Source organism: Hypanus sabinus, chromosome X1 (assembly GCF_030144855.1).
Source record: "Hypanus sabinus isolate sHypSab1 chromosome X1, sHypSab1.hap1, whole genome shotgun sequence".
In the NCBI taxonomy this organism is placed as follows: domain Eukaryota; kingdom Metazoa; phylum Chordata; class Chondrichthyes; order Myliobatiformes; family Dasyatidae; genus Hypanus; species Hypanus sabinus.
Window position 1 is genome coordinate 10,487,604 of NC_082738.1, and position 19,063 is coordinate 10,506,666.

Sequence of the window (19,063 nt, forward strand, 5' to 3'; positions counted from 1 at the left end):
AGCTTCTTCCCCTCTGCCATCGATTCCTAAATGGACATTGAACCCATGAACACTACCTCACTTTTTTAATGTATATATTATTTCTGCTTTTTGCATGATTTTTATTCTATTCAATATGCATATACTGTAAATGATTTACTTATTTTTTTCCTCTTCTATATTATGTACTATATTGAGCTGCTGATGCTAAATTAACAAATTTCATGGCACATGCCAGTGATAATAAACCTGATTCAGTATTTCATCTTTTCCCTTCTTATAGCTATTTTAGTTGCCTTTTGTTGGATGTTAAAAACTTCCCAATATTCCAACTTCCCACTCACTTTTGCTACCTTATATGCCATTTCCTTGGCTTTTATGCAGTCTTTAACTGCCCTTGTCAGCCATGGTTTCCTACCCCTGCAATATGAGAACTTCTTCCTTCATGGGACGAATCTATCTCACGCCTTGTGAACTATTCCCAGAAACTTCAGCTCTCTCTGCTCTGCTGCCATCCCTGCTAGTATCCCCCTCCAATCCACCTGAACAAGCTCCTCTCTCATGCCTCTGTAATTCCCTTTATTCCACTGTGATACTGACACATCTGACTTGTGCTTCTCCCTCTCAGATTGCAGTATGAATTTAATCACATTATGATCACTGCCTCCTAAAAGTTCCTTTACATTAAGCTCCCTAATAAGATCTGGGTTATTACACAACACCTAATCTAAGTTCGCCTTTCCCTGAGTAGGCTCAAGCACAAGCTGCTCTAAAAAGCCATTTCGTAGGCACTCAACAAATTCCCTCTCTTGCAATCCGACAGCAACCTGATTTTCCCAATCGCTTTGCATATTGAAGTCCCCCATCACAATTGTGATATTACCCTTATTACATGCCTTTTCCAGCTCCCTTTACAATCTCAACCCCATATCTTGCTGACTATTTGGAGGCCTATATACAGTATGATTCCCATGATGGTTTTTTTTACCCTTGCAGTTTCTTAACTCAATCTACAAAGATTCAACATTCTCTGACCCTATGTCACCTCTTTCTAAAGCTGTAATTCCATCTCTTACCAACAGAGCCACACCACCGCCTATGCCTTCCTGCCTGTCCTTTCAATACAAAGTATATCCTTTGATGTTAAGTTCCCAACTATGGCCTTCTTTCAGCCACGACTCAGTGATGCCCACAATGTCATACCGACCAATCACTAATTGTGCCACGAGTTCATCCACCTTATTCCGAATGCTACCCATATTTAAATAGAGCACCTTCAGTCCCGTATTCTTCATCCTTTTGAATTTTGTCTCTGTGGTACAATTTAACTCTCTGCTCTGTCTGCATTTGTACCCAATCATTGGCTTGTCCTTCCTTACACTCATGTTACACCCATCATCTACTTGTAAACCTGCTGGCTCATCCTCAGCTCTGTCATACTGGTTCCCACCCCCCCTGCCATATTAGTTTAAACCATTCCCAACAGCTGTAGTCAACCTGCCCGATAGATAGGACACACTTTCAAGGATACAGAAGGTGGCTGAGAGTGTTCATTGTGAGGTAGGTGGTGAAGATTTGGGTTTGAAATGAAAAGAGAGATCCCCAGTGGAAAATACAACTACCCACCTGCTCTCAATCATTTAGAGATGCTACCAACTCCACTCCCTCAACTCCAAATGGAGGCCTCAGTCCAACTTCCCTCATCCAATCTTCTACTGATTCAAATGCCCCTGACCCCCATCCCACTACCCTGACTAATGAAAGATGCTTCCCAATATTGCCCCCACTGCACCATCTGAGCACCCCAGACCCTATTCCCACCCACTGACAGCTCAGAAAAGCCTCCACACCAATCCCATTCACCGACCCCAAATGACCAATCCCCTCCCCACCCCCAGTACACCCCTGACACCCAAACAAACTGAAACTGCCAACTCCACTTCCACCCCCATCAACTGGGGTTCCCATTCGGCTCCCTACTCCATTCATCCTCCCCTGGCAATGACATAATGCCACCACACTACCAATGATCTGCTCTTTGAATCCACAACCTCTCCACCTACCCCAAACACCCTTCCCTTCCATTCCTTCTGGTCACCCTAAAAATGGCAGTCCAAGTGAAGAAGCTGGAGTACATCCTGTTGGTAACACGAGACTCAATCCTTGTGCCTGTTGAGGTTCCTGCCGGTGCTCCCAAGAACACAACACGGTTCAAAGCCACACTGCGAACAACATGCAAAATTTAGGTCACAGTGCCCAGAGAGAAGTTGGGGTGGCAAGGGTGGCCAGCTTAGGTTTGTAGTCATTGGAGGGAGAGTCAGTTATTGTATCCCACAGGTCAAGCACTGCAAAATCAGAATCAGACTCCCTGAAAGTGTCTTGGATGCTACAGAGGCTGGTACTCATGATGGAGCTGACTAACTTTACAACTCTCTACAGCTTACTTTGTTCCTGTGCAGTAGCCACCCCCCCCTCCCCCCACCATACCAGACAGTGATGTAGCCTGTCAGAATGCTCTCCATGGTACAACTATAGAAGTTGTTGAGTGTGTTAGTTGACAAGCCCAATCTCCTCAAACTCCTAATGAAATATAGCCGCTGTCTTGCCTTCTCTATAGCTGCATCAATATGGCACCAGGTTAGATCCTCAGAGATCTTGACACTCAGGAACTTGAAGTTACTCACTCTCTCCGCTTCTGATCCCTCTATGAGGATTGGTATGTGTTCCTTCATCTTACCCTTCCTGAAGTCCATAATCAGCTCTTTCATCTTACTGACATTAAGTGCAAGGTTGTTGCTACAACACCACTCAAACAGCTGCTGTATCTCACTCCTGTATGCCCTCTCGCCCTCTGTAGTTTTGGCCAGAAAAACAGAGGAATGAAGTGATTGCACAGGAGAGAGTGGGGAGGGAATTCACTGGGCTTACAAGAACTGTGCTCTGATAGACCGGGGTTGTTTTCTATGGAACAGATCAAGCTGAGGGGCAAACTAATTGAGGTGCATGAGGGATATAATTTAGGAGCTGCTTGGTAGCGTAACACTATTACACCACCAGTGACCCAGGTTCAATTCCCGTCGTTGTCTGTAAGGAGTCTGTTTGTTCTCCGTGTGGATTTCCTCCGGGTGCTTTGGTTTCCTCCCACAGTCCAAAGACATACAGGTTCTTAGATTAATTGATCACATGGGTGTAATTGGGCAGTGCAGACACATTGGACTAGAAGTGCCCGTTATCTCTAAATAACAAAAAAGAAACTTAAAAAATACTGCAGGCAAAAGGGATATACGCAGATGGGAATACTGGGCTGAAGGGTCTGTTTTGTGCTGTAAAACTCAAGGCCTCTGATTCTAAACAGAATAAATATGGGAAGATCAATTTCCTGTGTAGGTGGGATCAAAGCCCATGCCGGGATGTGTACTTGAAAAGCAGCAGCCTGCAGGGATGAGTGTCCAGTCAGTGCTGGAAGGTAGTCTTCAGAGGAGTAGTTTGCTTTCAATCAGCACAGACAGGATAGGCTGAAGGTCACCCTCCATAACTTCTCTATCACTCTATTAAAAGAAAAAGGTGCTGGAACTATTCAGCAATGCAGGCCAACTTTCTGAAGATGTCTAACGTTCCCTGCTTTGTTTTAGTTTCCCAAAGTCCAGTTTAATTAAATACATAACACAGTCTTTACTGATGGATTGTCTGCTCAAGAGGCCCTCGAGGGTACTTTTGACTGCTTTAGTGCTGGTTAGTTTAATAGTTTAAAGTGGTTAGCACAATGCTTTACAGCAGCAGTGACATGGGTTCAATTCCAGCTGCTGCCTGTAAGGAGTTTGTACGTTCTCCCAATAACTGCATGGGTTTCCTCCGTGTGCGCCAGTTTCCTCCCACAGTCCAAGGACGTTCCAGTTGGTGGGTAAATTGTGCAGTACCTCAATAAAAAAATGAATAAATTACAGCAATGGAGCACAGCTTCAGTACTGAACTGAGAAAAGAAATGAGACTTACTGCTCATGAAAGAGACCTGCAGCATCCAACTCCCAACTCCCTGGCAAGTGTTCGCCATGACAGGGCAGGAGGCAACGCTGGTTCCATGGCAGTGACTGCCAACTTCCTACACTGATAAACAGCTGTCTTGAGCAGATGCATGGTGTGACTTTCTAGGTACTACTTGTGATTAATGTAATCTTTCTGCACTAATTAGGTAACATGTGGGCCCAGTCATGGAGTAATATCTACAATCTGCTGATGCCCTATCCCAGTGCCAGCCATGTCGATGCCACGCCTGCAATGATTCAGAAGGTTGGTGTGATTAGGGTGTTTCACTCTTCCTGCTGGAGGGAGTACATTGCTGTCTGTGATATATGATCAGAATAAAGCAACAAGCTGACTGCAGTATAACCCATGGGTACCAGTGGTCACTATCCATTCCTACTCTAAGACACCTGCACAGTAAGATCCCAATCCAACATGGAGTAAGATCATCTCCAACATCAGCACCAACAGATCAGGAGTCAATCATTACATAGTCTTGACCCAATTCTATGGCTGTACAGTGCAATGCCAAGTCATTGCACAGTGAAATCACAATTAACTGCTGCACAGTGTGATCCCAGTCCATCCCAGCCCAACCCAGCACAGTAAGATCACAGTCTCACAATGACAAAGTAATATCTTAAATCAGCCCCCATACAGTGAGCTCCCAAAACAAGCCCCACAGAGTATACATGCACAGTGTGATCCCAATCCAACACCTCCACAGAGAGACACCAACCGAATCAAATGGTCCCGAACCACACACTGACCAGTGAGGGCGCTCTCAAAACTATGCACTGTAAAGTCCCAAATGGAAACCTGCACAGCGGGATTCCAATCAAATTGTATAGGAAGATCCCAGTCCAAACTCTGCCCCTTTCCAACTCAGCTCAGTAAGATCCCAATCCAGCCAATGCACAAAGTATAATCTGAACTCAGTTCTTGCGACTGAGCTGGCCATCTAAATACAGAGCGAGGTCTCCAACCAATCTCTGTGCTGGAGGTCAAACCCAGTCCCTATGCTTAGAGATCCCATGCAATCCCTGTGCAGAATCTCTCTATGCAGGGAGATTCACATCCAATCCACTTACAGAGATGGTATCCAGCACACATTCAGTGAAATCCTAACCCATCCTCAGCACAGTCACTCCCTGTACAGTGAGAAACTCACAGTGCAATATCAATTCAAATGCTGCATAGTAGGATCCCAACCAAGCTAGTGTTCTGAGTTTGCAAACAATATGTCTCCACTGGGTCCATGCTCAGTTAGATCCCAATCACTCTCTCAGATCCAAATCCACTCACAGACCATTGCATGAGACAAAGTCCCAAAGCAGTCACTGCATGCTGAAATCACGACCCAATCACATGGCGAGATCTCAATGCAATCTATGCATGGAAAGATCCCATCACAATCATCACATAGCAGGATCTAAATCAATCATGGAGTGATGTCCCAACCCCGCTCTTGCCAAACTGAGCTCTGCATCATTATAGTCAATCTGATTACACTGCAAAACCGCATTCGTGGTCCGCAGCCAGACAATAATCAAGTTGCGCTATCTGATCCCAGGCTACACTGTTATGGTGAGACCCTGTCCAGTTGTGCAATCTCTTTGGACCAACCCAAGCTTTGGGAGAACCCAATCTGACTAATCAAACCCATCCATTGTGAGATCCCACACCGACCTCCAATAATTGATCAATGCCTGTAAAGTGATATCTGAATCTAATTGAGTCCATAATTGTCCAATGTAATGTAATTGTACTGTTAGATGCTTTTTGAAGCGCTGAAGATTCTAGAAATCCCAAATCAAACTCCATGAAGCAAGTCTCATCTAATTCCTGCACAGTAAGATCAAGTTCTTCTCTTAGAAAACCATATTTGCTCACAGCCTTAATGGTGCTCAGAACCATGCCAACTAATCCAATCCACCATGAAATCATCACCTGAATGTTGTGAAATTGCATTTGTAATTCTGGCCATTCCATTACAGGAAGATCATAGGGGTTTTAGAGAGGGTGCAGAAGAGGATGGATTTTCAGAAGCCCTTTGATAAGGTTCCACACATGAGGCTGTTTAACAAGTTCTAAGCCCATGCTGTTACAGGAAAAATATACTGAAAAAAATGCTGGAGGAACTCAGTGAGTCAGGCAGCATCTATGGAGAGGTATAAACAGTCGATGTTTTGGGACGAGACCCTTCACCAGGACTGAGCAAGGGGGCAGAAGCCAGAATTTGAAGGTAGGAGGGAGGGGAAGGAGTACAAGCTGGTAGGTGATGGGTGAAACCAGGAGAGGGGGAAGGTGGATTGGGATGGGGATGAAGTAAGAAGATAGGAGGTGATAGGTGGAAGAGGCAGAGGGCTGAAGAAGAAGGAATATGATAGGAGAGGACAATGGGCCATGGAAGAAAGGAAAGGAGTTGGGGAATCAGAGGGAGGTAAAGTGCCAGCAAGGACATTTGTGGGGAAGGATGAGTGCACAAATGCTACTCCACACAGGTCCCCTCACTTCCAGTCCTGAAGAAGGGTCTCAGTCTGAAATGTCAGCAGTATATTCCCCATAGATGCTGCATGTCCTGCCAAGTTCCTCCTGCACTTTGTGTCCATTGCTCAGATTTCCCGCACCTGCAAAATCTTGTGTGTTCACCAGAATGCTATACGGAGAGATTGGACAGACTGGGGTTGTTTTTTTTCTGGAGGCGCAGAGGCTGAGGGGAGACTTGTTAGAAGTTTGTAGGATAATGAGAGGAATAGATATGGTAGACTGCCTTTTGCCCAGGGACAAAGTGCCTATTACTTTGAGGTGAAAGGGTTTAAATTCAAAGGAGATGGGTGGGGCAAGTTTTTTTTAACACAGAGTGTGGCGGGTGTACAGCCAGGTCTGATGTGATGTAGGCATTTTAGATGCTCTTAGATAGGACCCTAAATGTACAGAGAATGGAAGGATATGAACCATGTGCAGACAGAAGGAATTAGGTGTCATTGGCTTAATTAGTTTGGCACAACATTGTGCGCCGAAGGGCCTGTTCTATGTTCGCTGTTGTATGTTCTTGGTTTTGTGTTTGTTGTAGCTTAGGTTGCCACCTAACACTGCCTGTACTCTAGGATGTTTATAAAGAGCCCAGAAACAGGACATCCTGCATTCAGTAATCCTGTGACTCAGCATCCAGCAAGCTGATGGGAAGGCACCACTAAGCTATTCGGCTTGGCTGACCTGATCACCTTTAACACCTTATTCTTTCTTGAACAGAAATGGACTCCTTCAAAGATGTTTAATGAATCAGACAATTTCTTCAAATCACTTGGCCTCAAACCGATGCCAAACGAGTTCTGGACTAAGTCGATGATTGAGAAGCCAAAGGACCGAGAGGTTGTGTGCCACGCCTCTGCCTGGGACTTCTACAACCGTAAGGATTTCCGGTCAGTGTCAGACAAGGAGCAGGAATGGTGGTGTGCAATGCGCAGTCACGTTAGTTAGTCCACACGCTGAGCGACTTGCAATGTGGAAGTGACAAATCAGGCCCACCAAGCCAAAAACGTGCGCACTAGAAAGCCTGCGCAAAAAAAGAGAGCCCTCGTTGCATAGGGGGCCCAATTGACTCACTGCATGATCAATCAGCCCCTTGCACATTTGCCACATTCGCACACTTGATCTGATATGGTTTATTTGTCCCCCCTGTAGATGGGAACCACATAGGAAGGGAATTAGTGAGGAAAACTGAGAAAAATTGTGCCAGTCAATTGGCTGGCACGGCTTTGTAGAAAGCCAGGGAGGATGGGGGTGAGGGGGTGATGTGGTAGCTTCCCTCTCTGTGCTTTCCTGGTTAGCTGATGTTGAGGGCACTGGGCTGTAAATCTCCTCTTCTCTTGATGAAGAGTCCATTGGTTCATCTGCTGGGACACTGGCTTCATCAGCAGAGGATGCTTCCGTAGCTTCCCAGGGTCCCCCGCCAGTTCACTTGCGATATAATCCAAACGTCACCTCGCAATCCGTCAGTCTGGCAGCTCAAGCTCTGCTACTTGACCGTGACAATGCCGGACACAGCCCATAAACAGTTTTCTTCCTGCGGGATTCACATGTAGACTTTATCTCTGGCCAAAAACTTTAGCGGCCTGGTATGCAGACCGTATCTTTGTTTCATGGCCTCTTGCCTGCTGCTGCGTCTGCCCCTGGATGGCCAGCTGTAGGGGATCTAATCAGGTGCAGAAAGTGCACTTCAACATTAATCCAGTTAGCGAAGTTCATTTGGTGTAACCCGATAATGGAAGAGGAAATGACTTGATTTCATCATTAAGCCATCCATCTTTGTTTGGAAAAGCCTCGTTTAACCGTTTGTACTGCTTGCTGTGTGATTATGGAGCCATTGTCAGGAGCCTAATACCATTCTTCTCGACAAACTCCTTAAGTGCTGCGTTTATGAAGGCTGAGCCATAGTCAGATGTGATCATTTCTGAAATACCAAACGTGGTGAAGACTAACTGTAGCTCAGTGATGATAGTTGTGGAGGAGCATAACAAATTAGTGGGTAACACCTGTATCCAATGGGCATCCACAATAATCAGAAACATGAAACCCCAGCATGGTTCAAAATAATCAATGTGGATGTGCTTCCACGGGGAATCAGGCCAGGCCCATGTGATAACAGGTGCTTTTGACAATGCTTTTTACATCTGCTGACAAATCAAGCAGGTGTATATCATGGTCTCAATACTGGTGTCCGTTTAAGGTCTTCACATAGAGCTTCTTGCCAGTGACTTCATTCTCACCACATGGGCATCAGGCAGATCACTGCATGCTTGCGGTCTTGAAAGGGTGAGGGGGAGGATCTACTTCACGACTGCCCCATAATCTGCAGCCATCCTGAAGGCTCAGTTCATGGTGGTGATTTGTGAATGGTTGAAATTCAGCTGGAGGTAGGGTGAGCCAGCTGACATATAGTGTTCTTTTCATCTGTGACAGGAGAGGATCCTGTGTGGTCTACAGCCCAATGAGGTGACTATTAATGGATATTTTTTTTCAGGCTTTGTAACAAATGGACAACTTCGAATGGTGGTGCGGTGGAAGCAGTGTCCTCACTACCAATCTGCTTAAAGCGTCTGCCATCGCATTTTCTTTTCTGCGGGTGTACTTCATTGAGTAAGAGTAGGCAGATAAGGTCAATGCCCATAATTGCATTCTGGGTAATGACATCTGTGGAATACCACGTGTCTCATACCACTAAGCCGAGCAAAGGCTTATGATCTGCATGGATTTGAAGCAGACGCCCAAAAAGGTACAAATGGAAGGACTTGATGCCAGACATAGTGACTAAAGATTTGCAGTCAAGCTGCAAGTAATTTGTCTCTCCCAGAGACATTGCCCTCGAAGCAAAAGCAATAGGCATTTCTGTTGCACAAGGCATTAGATGTAGAAGTACAGCCCTGACCTCATATGGTGAGGTAAAAGCATTTCATCACTACAGGTTTTCCTGGATCATAATGCATTAACACAGATGAAGAATAAAGTTGTTTTTTACCTGTTCCAATGCCTTCTGATGGATCCCAGACCATACCCAGCATTTCGAATAATCGGTTTATAGGGCTTTAACACTGCAACCGATTGAAATTGGTGACTAGTCTTAGAAAACTACAGCACCAAGACGGGCCCTTTGGCCCATCTAGCCTGTGATGAACTATTTAAACTGCCTAGTCCCCTTGACCTGCAGCTAGACCATACCCTTTCATTCCCCCTCCCACCCCCCGCATCCATGTACTTGTCCAAATGTCTCTTAAATCTTGAAATCAACATCACATGCACCACTTGCACTGGCAGCACATTCCACACTGTCACCACCCTTGAAGTGAAGAAGATTCCCCTCATGTTCCCCTTAAATATTTCACCTTTCACCCTTAACCCATGACCTCTAGTTGTATTCCCACCCAACCCAGCGGAAAAAGCTTGTTAGCATTTACCCTATCAATGCCCCTCATAATCTTGTATACCTCCATCAAATCTCCCCTCAATCTTTTATGTTCCAAGGAATAACATTCTAACCTTTTCAATCTTTCCTTGTAACTCAGGTCCTCCAGTTCCAGCAACATCTTGTAAATTTTCTCTGTACTCCTTCAACCTTACTTACATCTTTACTGTAGGTAGGTGACCAAAACTACACACAGTACTCCAAATTAAGCCTCACCAACACCTTGTGCAATTTCAACATCCCAACACCTCAACTCCTGTACTCAATAAACATACACAAAGTGCTGGAGAAACTCAGCAGGCCAGGCAGTATCTATGGAAAAGTACAGTTGACATTTTGGGGCGAGACCATTCAGCAGGACCCTTCCTATACGCAGTCCGTTCATTTATTTAGGCCAAGGTGCCAAAAGCTTTCTTTATGACCCTATCTACCTGTGACACCACTTTCAATAAATTATGGACCTGTATTCCCTGATCCCTTTGTTCTACTGCACTCCTCAGTGCCCTGCCATTCACTGTATAAGTCCCACCCTGGCTGGTCCTATCGAAGTGCAGCACCTCACACTTGTCTGCGTTACATTCCATCCGTCAATTTTCAGCCCATTTTTCCAGCTGGTCCAGATCCCACTGCAAGCTTTGATAGGCTTCCTCACTGTCCACTACACCCCCAATCTTGGTGTCGTTCACTAATTTGCTGATCCAGTTAACCACGTTAGATTGCAAACAACAACAGACCCAGCATTAATCCCTGTGGCATTCCACCAGTCAGAGAATCCTGGTAATGAGTGTAACTATGCCATGTTTTGGGGACGTGGAACCTCTCTTAAGGCATTGATTTTGTGGTCCTGAAGATGGAGACCCATTTTGTCGACTTTGAAGCCTAGCTAATCAACTGAGTCCGCCAGAAAGCAGCCACATGTATTGATCAGGCTTCTAGTCTGTTGATTATCTCAGCTTCCAGAGAATGTTTAAACACAGTGACCTAATTGTAGGCATGTTTTCGGTCTAGTGTTGAATACTGTTGGTCTCCGGACAGGGTTGCATGCAACCCATGGTAGAGGATGTGCGTTGTTTTGTCGCGGAGTTTGCGATCAATTTGTAGTCGCGATAGTTGTGAACTGACCCATCAAATTTGAGCACGGTTACAACTGGAGCAACTCACTCCGAGTACTGCACTGACTCTATCATAAGACCATAAGATATAGGAGCAAATTAGGCCATTTGGCCCATCGAGTCTGCTCCACCATTTCATCATGGCTGATCCATTTCCCTCTCAGCCCCAATCTCCTGCCTTCCCCATATCCCTTCATTGCCCTGACCAATCAAGAATCTATCAACCTCTGCCTTAAATATACATAAAGACTTGGCCACCTCAGCTGCCTGTGGCAATGAATTCCCCAGATTCTCCACTCTCTGGCTAAAGAAATTCCTCCTCATCTCTGCTCTAAAAGGTCACCCCTGTATTCTGAGTCTGTTTCCTTTGGTCTTGGACTCTCTCAGCATAGGAAATATCCTCTCCACGTCCACTCTATCAAGGCCTTTCATCATTCAATTGGTTTCAATTAGGTTACCCCTCATTCTTCTGAATTCTTGTGAATACAACCCCAGAGACATCAAACGCTCTTCATATGACAAGCCATTCAATCCTGGAAACATTTTTGTGAACCTCCTTTGAACCCTCTCCAGTTTCAGCACATCCTTTCTTACAATGCTCCACGTGAAGTTAGAGAATTGGGAAGCTTTTAAAAACCAACAGAAGGCAACTAAAAAAGTCATTTTTCACAGCTCACGATACTCCAAGTGAGGCCTCACCAGTGCTTTATAAAGTCTCAACATTATATCTTTGCTTTTATATTTTTGTCCGATTGAAACGAATGCTAACATCACATTTGCCTTCCTCACCACAGACTCGACCTGCAAATTAACCTCAGGGAATCCTGCACAGGGACTCCCAAATCCCTTTGTGTCTCAGGTTTTTTTTTCATTTTCTCTCCATTTAGAAAATAGTCTACCCTTTCATTTCTTCTACCAAAGTGCATGACCGTACACTTCCCGGCACTATACTCCATTTGCAGCTTCTTTGCCCATTTTCCTAATCTGTCTCAGTCCTTCTGTAGCCTCTCTACTTCCTCAAACCTACCTGCCCCTCCAGAAATCTTTGTATCATCTGCAAACTTGGCAACGAAGCCATTTATTCCATCATCTAAATCATTGATACATAGCATGAAAAGAAGTGGTTCCAACACTGACCCCTGCAGAACACCACTAATAACCATGGATCCTTTTCTTCCCACTTGCTGCCTCCTACCAATCAGCCAATGCTCTAACCATGTTAGTAACTTTCCTGTAATGCTATGGGCTCTTAACTTGGCAAGCAGCCTCTTGTGTGGCACCTTGTCAAAGACCTTCTGAAAGTCCAAATATACAACATCCACTTCATCCCTTTTACCTATCCTATTTGTAATCTCCTTAAAGAATTCCAACAGGTTCATCAGGCAGGATTTTCCCTGAAGGAAACCATGCTGACTTGGTCCTATCTTATCCTGTGTCACCAAGTACTTCGTCACTTCATCCTTAACAATTGACTCTAACATCTTCAAATATCACACCTCCAGTCCTGTATTCACCCTTTTCGATTTTGTCTGCCTTTTGTGTTGCAACTCATCCTGTTGACTGCCATTTTGCCCTCTCCTTGCTTGGAGTCTCACTATGCATTGTCTTTGTTTATAAATCAGCTATCTCATCCTCTGGACGATCACTCCTGTTCCCAGCCCTCTGCCAAATTAGTTCAAACCCTTGCGAACGACTCTAGCAAACCTGCCTGCAAGAATATTCAACCCCCTTGGGTTCAGGTGTAACCCATTTGTTTTGCACAGGTTGTACCTTCCCCAGAAGAGCTCCCAATGATCCATAAATCTGAACCCCTGCTCCCTGCTCCAGATCTTCAGCCACACATTCACCTGCCAAATCATCGCATTCTTACCCTCATTGGCACATGGCACAGGCATCAATCCAGAGATTGCTACCCTAAAGGTCCTGTTTCTCAGCTTTCTACCTAGCTCCTTAAAATCTCTCTTCAGGACTTCCTCACCTTATCCACCTATGTCATTGGTGCCAATATGTACCAAGACTTCTGGCTGCTCACTCTTGCCCTTGAGAATGCCATGGACATGATCTGAAACATCCCTGATCCTGGCACCCGGAGACAACATACTATCTGGATGTCTTTATCACACCCACAGAACCTCGTCTCTGGTCCTCTGACAATGGAATCTCCTATCCCCACTGCAGTCTTCTTCACCTCTTTGCTCTTCTAAGTCAGTGCCAGAGACCTGGTCACTGTGGCTCCCTCCCCCCGCCCTGGTGGGTCCTCCCCCTCAATAGTATCTAAAGTTGTATTCTTATTATTGAGGGGAACAGCCACAGATGTACTCTGCACTAGCTGTGCATCTCCCTTCCTTCTCCTGACAGTCACCCAGTTACCTGTCTCCTGCAATCTGGGAGTGACTACGTCCCTGAAGCTGTTGTCTATCATCCCCTCATTCTCCTGTTTTTCCTGTATGAGTTGAAGGTTATCAAGCTGCAGCTCCAGTTCCTTATTACATTCTCACAGGAGCTGCAGCTCAGTGCACCTGGTGCAGATGTGTTTATCTGGGAGACCTCCAGTCTCCCAGACTTCCCACGTCCCACACAGAGTACAAAACACTGCCCCCGGAGCCATTCTCACTAAACTACTGTGCCCTAACAGACGAGGAATGAACAAATAAGAACAGAAAGAATAACTTACAAGATACTTAACCTCACCCAAGCCTGATGAGCCAAAACCGTTCTAAAGACTGGCACACTCACAATAATGTCTGCTCTGCTTGTACTTGAGTTACTTATATTGGCCCTTTCTAATGAATCCTTCTTGCTGATTGGTCGCTCCTCAACCCGGAGAAACTGCTGTAAAGCTCCGCCTTTTAAATCTTGAACGCGGACCTGATTGAAAGTTACCTCTTCTTACGCACCCCCAACTCAGGGAAAACTGCCGCAAAGCTCTGCTTTTTAGATGTTGAACGCAGACCTGACTGAAAGATGGCTCTTTATACGCTCCGCCTCTTGCTGATTGGTCGCTCCTCAAGTCAGAGAAACTGCTGCAATGCTCTGCCTTTTAAATCTTGAACTTGGACCTAACTGAAAGGTAGCTCTTTTTATGCACTGCCTGACATTGTTTGCCCAACTCAGAGAAAACTCTTTGTAGTCAGTTTTGTTCTGCTTCTACCTTTGGACCCACCACGTACAGCCCTGGGTGGGCTTTGTAACACATCAACTGGCAGCTCCCCTTAAACTTGAACATAGTTTCTAGACCACAGTATTGTCCTGAAGCATCAGCTTGGAAAACCCACTGGTGCTTGTGCAATTGAGAATCCAATGCGGGGATTCACCCAATACAGTGGATGCAGGATAGCACCGATGGCATCTTTTTCAACAAATTAGGCTGTTGACCACCCCTGACTACATGCATGAGTAAAGCAGGTCCCACTAGTGAACCATTTTTGTCCATGCTTTCTCCAGTGTAGCTACAGAACACAGAGTCTGGCCATCGTACTTTTGGAATCTGGTGTAAGGATAATCCACTTAGCAAGATGACGGTTGACCGCCGTGACCAGCGCAAATTTCATGGACTGGTAGTCCACTGTGAGTGTAACCAAGTAAGAGACTGATTTTGGTGGGCCATGTCATGGGTTTGGAAACTCTTCACTCTGGCCATCCCCTTGTGCAGAGTTGATTGAATTCTACTGGTTTCTCATGGTGTGTTGCTTAGTGAAGGACACCTTCTCGAGCTGCCTGACCTGACTGAACTGGCAGAGACTGTCTTTTGATGTCTGCAATCAGACCATTGGGCATCTCTGTGGAGACTTGCATGATCTCTGTGCAGACTATAGGCTGGTGGTTGGTATCTGCTGGCAAGCATTGACGCTTTCGGGAGGGCGCTGAGTCTGTGCAAGGCCTCTCTTGACTGCCTCCCGGTGGCAAGCTGTGGAACGTGCTTTGTCGCAGGACAAATTGTGCTTTTCAGACAGGAAGCTCTACTGTGTCCTCGCACCATGGACTCCAATTATTAACGCTTGGATAAGCATCACGTCTTTTAATATCTTTGTACTTGCATTCCTGCGCCACTAGGGTCAGTCTTGTGATGAAATTATCTACGTTCTCACCAAGGGTCTGTCGCAGCTGTGACAACCTGAAGCAAGCTGTAAAAACATGGTCCTGCATCCCCAAACGTTGTCCAAGGCCTCAAATGCATCTGTCAGTTCAGGCAAGCATTCTGCAGGTGGAAAGCATCAAAATAATTCTGCCCGAGTTCTCCCAAGTGCATGCAGCGCAGCTTGAGTTTCATTGCCTCCTCCAGCTTTGCTGCTGGTGTTAAAGTTGGTAGAAGCTCAATGTAGTCCAGGAGGGTCGTCTTCCATTGCAGTCAGGTTCCAGGGGTGCAGCCCAAAATGGACTGGGCCCTTGGAGTGGAGGGCCCAGTCTTGATTTGATCCTCGTTGCCCAATGTTATGTCTGCACATCGCAAGAATTACAGTGGAGTAGTATAATTAAACTTTTTTACTGGTCATGTTAGTAACAGTGTGGAATGATGAATTGGACACGCTGAGACAAAATGCACAGTTGCCACATTATCGTGATCAATCCAATACAAATTATGGAGTCTAGAAAAAATGCCAGAAACACTCAGCAAATCTGTGGAGAGAGAAACAGTTAACACTGCAGGTCCGAGATTCTTTGTCAGAACTGAGATCAAAGTAAAAAATCTTGGTCAGCGGCAGAGAAGGTGGGGGAGGGGGGGTGTCTCATAAAACCTTGGTGATCCTGGGAAATAAATTGCAAACAAGGTTATCTGCTTGGTGAGTGAATGAGAGCAGGTAGAGAGTGAGAAGGTAGACAAAAGAGTGTGGGAGTTGCAAACGCAGAACAGGAGGACAAATCCAACATGTCAGGCCACTTCCAGAAAGAAAAAAATAAAATATTTTTAAAAAATGGTCAGCCGATATTATATATGGATGATTGATAAACCTAAAAAGTCAAGTTTCCTGAAGTTGTAGAATTCAAATTTAAGTTTGAAGGCTGGAATGTGATCACAGGGAAGATGGGGTTCTGTTCCTTAGTACTGCACTGAGCCACACGGTAACCATACAGATGGTGAAAGACTGCAGAGTGAGAGTAGGATGGGGAATTAAAGTGGCAGGTGACAGGGTCATTCCTGCAGATTGAACACAAGTGCGCTGTAAAACCCATCAGACTTTGGATACATAATGAGAGGTAATGCAGTACACCAGATTGGAAGTGAATCACTTTGGGCCCCTGGATGGGGGAGATCAGAGAAGAAACCCAGATGTCTGCAGTGCAGAGATGGAAAATGAGCTGCTATTCCTCGAGCATTTCAGACTTCCACAAGTTCCAGTGAACAAATTAATCTCTTTCCATCTGATGGTTAAAAGGTATGTACGGATTTGGGGAAGAGACAGGAATATCCTTTTGCTTTCTTGGTGTGTAAAACATCTGCTCTATTCAGGAATTGGGATGGGTGTGGAAATTGTTCAACTGGAGCACTAACTCACTTTTAGACAGGCAAAAAATTCTAATAGGAAAGCACTTCTTCATTAAAATTTTCCCTGGTGAGATCCAGCAAAAACCCAGCACCTTTTTGCCCTTTATTCCAAGAGAAGATTGTGCTTCCTTAACCACAGCAAGACCCGCAGTGCAAGCTAGTATAGAGAAACAGGTGTGACATCCCTTGACCTGCCTTCTCACATATTATATGCCCTGGCCAAGGTTTCTGATATACCCTGCACTATAGGGTTCAAACCAATGCCAAGGCAGACCAGCATTCCTGTACCCCTATGGAGGTGTTATGCAGAGAGACATGTTGGTGAGAGGATGCCTCCTGTGCTTCGTTAGAATTTCCCAATAAGTTAAATGTTCAGAAGATGCTAAAACACCCTTTCAATTCTTCTTGTCAATACCTGTTAATCCTTTTTCCAGAATTAAGCAGTGCACTGTGGTGAACATGAATGATCTGGTGACTGTGCATCATGAAATGGGACACATCCAATACTTCCTTCAGTACAAAGACCAGCACATCTTGTTTCGTGACGGCGCAAACCCTGGGTTCCATGAGGCCATTGGTGATGTAATGGCTCTGTCAGTATCCACACCGAGCCACCTTCAAAGCATTGGGCTGCTCGACAAGGTGGAGGACAGCAGAGGTAAACCAAAGGCATAATCCAGGATGTCTATGAGGCCACGGAGCTGGTGGCTTGCTGGCTTCTGGCTAAGTGTGTATCATAGAAAATAGACCACACAGAAGGAGGGAGGGGATGCCTTCATCCCATGGTTTATATGCTGATCAAGGCAAAGCTACCCGTAACTGTAATCCACCTTCCTGTACTGGGTCCTGAGCCCTATGATCACAGATACACATCCAACTACAGGTTAAATGTGGTGTGGGTGTTCTCCGCATCCTCTCCAATACAATCCCTACTCTCATGTAATGTAGAGACCAGAACCTGAGCCATAATCTGACTTGTGCTGTAATCAGTTTACAGCATAAATTGGATTATGGCCTAATAGTCCTAGAGCACGGAAACAGGTCCTTTGGCCAAATTCACCCATGCTGACCATGTTGCCCAACAATCAAGTCCCATCTGCCCACACTTGGCCAATAGCCTTCTGTATCTCTCCTATTCGTGCACCAGTGCAATAGCCCTGCTCTCAAACATTACCAGCTGTCTAATAAAGCAAACAAGCATCCTACAACTTCTTCACATGGAGGATCTGTGGATGAGCCCTTCACCAGACCCCAAACAGTCCTTCAACGTGAGGCAACACTTCACGTGTGAATCTGTTGGAGTCGTCTATTGTATCCGATGCTCCGGATGTGGCCTCCTCAACATTGGTGAGACCTGATGTAGATTGGAGGACCATTTTGTCAAGTACCTCCACCCCATCCATAAAAAACAATCAGGATTTCTTGACATCTGACCATTCTAATGCCAATCTATTCTGACATGCCGGTCCATAATGAGGCCACTCGCAGGTTGGAGGAGCAACACCATCATTAACCTGATGGCATGAACGTCAATTTCTCTAACTTCAGTAATTACTTCCCCCTCCCTTTTTCTCTCTTTTTCCCTTCCCCACCTGTTTTCCCTCTCAGCCCTTTCCTCCTCACCTGCCCATCACCTCCTTCCGGTTCCCCTCCTCCCCTTTCTCTCATGGTCACTGTCCCCTCCTATCAGATTCCTTCTTCTTCAACCTCTGCCACCTATCCCCTCCCAGCTTCTCATTTCATCCACCCTCTCCCACCCACCCACCTTCCCCTTCACTTGGGTTCACCTATCCCCTCCCAGCTTCTCATTTCATCCACCCTCTCCCACCCACCCACCTTCCCCCTCACCTGGTTTCACCTGTCACCTGCCAACTTGTGCTCTAACCCCACCCCCCCACCTTCTTATTCTGGCTTCTGCCCCCTTCCTCTCCAGGCTCGATGAAGAGTCTCAGCCCAAAACATTGACTGTCTATTTCCCTCTGTGGATGCTGCCCGACCTGCTGAGTTCTTTCAGCATTTTGTGTGTGTGTGTTGCCCAAGATTTCCAGCCTCTGCAGAATCTCCTGAACAATTTGTTGGGGAAACACTAGAGCCCTCTGCCTGGCCTCTCCTGACCTGCACAATGACTGGATCTGCTGAAAAGCACAACCCAGTCAGCCTCACAGAGCACACAGAGTGTACTTGAGGTCCACACAGAAGATGTGCTCCTCCATCGGAAATGAGATGGTTTGCCTCCTCCAGCTTCAACTTGTTCATGGAGCAGAAACCAGAACAATTTATTTAATTCTTCAACTATGTTGGTGTTGCCTCTCCAAAGTCCCTCACTCGCTGAAGTCTACAAACCACTTCAAATACTAGAGGGATAGAAAGTTTGAAGGGGGTGTGTGGGGCAGGACTTCAAAGAGGATGGTCTGTGTCTGGAACAGGCTGCCAGGGCTGGCAGTGGAAGCAAGTACTCCCACTGCTGCCCCGGCAGCTTGTCATGGCATTTAAGGAGCTGTT

At 45.8% G+C, this 19,063-nt stretch overlaps 1 protein-coding gene across 2 annotated transcripts in view; it reads left to right on the forward strand.

Annotated features, from left to right (window-relative positions):
- The window catches only part of ace (angiotensin I converting enzyme (peptidyl-dipeptidase A) 1), a 153,639-nt gene that overhangs the window by 85,856 nt on the left and 48,720 nt on the right, over window positions 1-19,063 (forward strand). For both annotated transcript variants that reach the window (XM_059955758.1, XM_059955757.1), the window contains exons 18-20: window positions 4,169-4,266; window positions 7,255-7,424; window positions 16,996-17,219. In XM_059955758.1, the coding sequence (XP_059811741.1) occupies window positions 4,169-4,266; window positions 7,255-7,424; window positions 16,996-17,219 (492 nt within the window). The remainder of the gene's footprint in view (window positions 1-4,168; window positions 4,267-7,254; window positions 7,425-16,995; window positions 17,220-19,063) is intronic.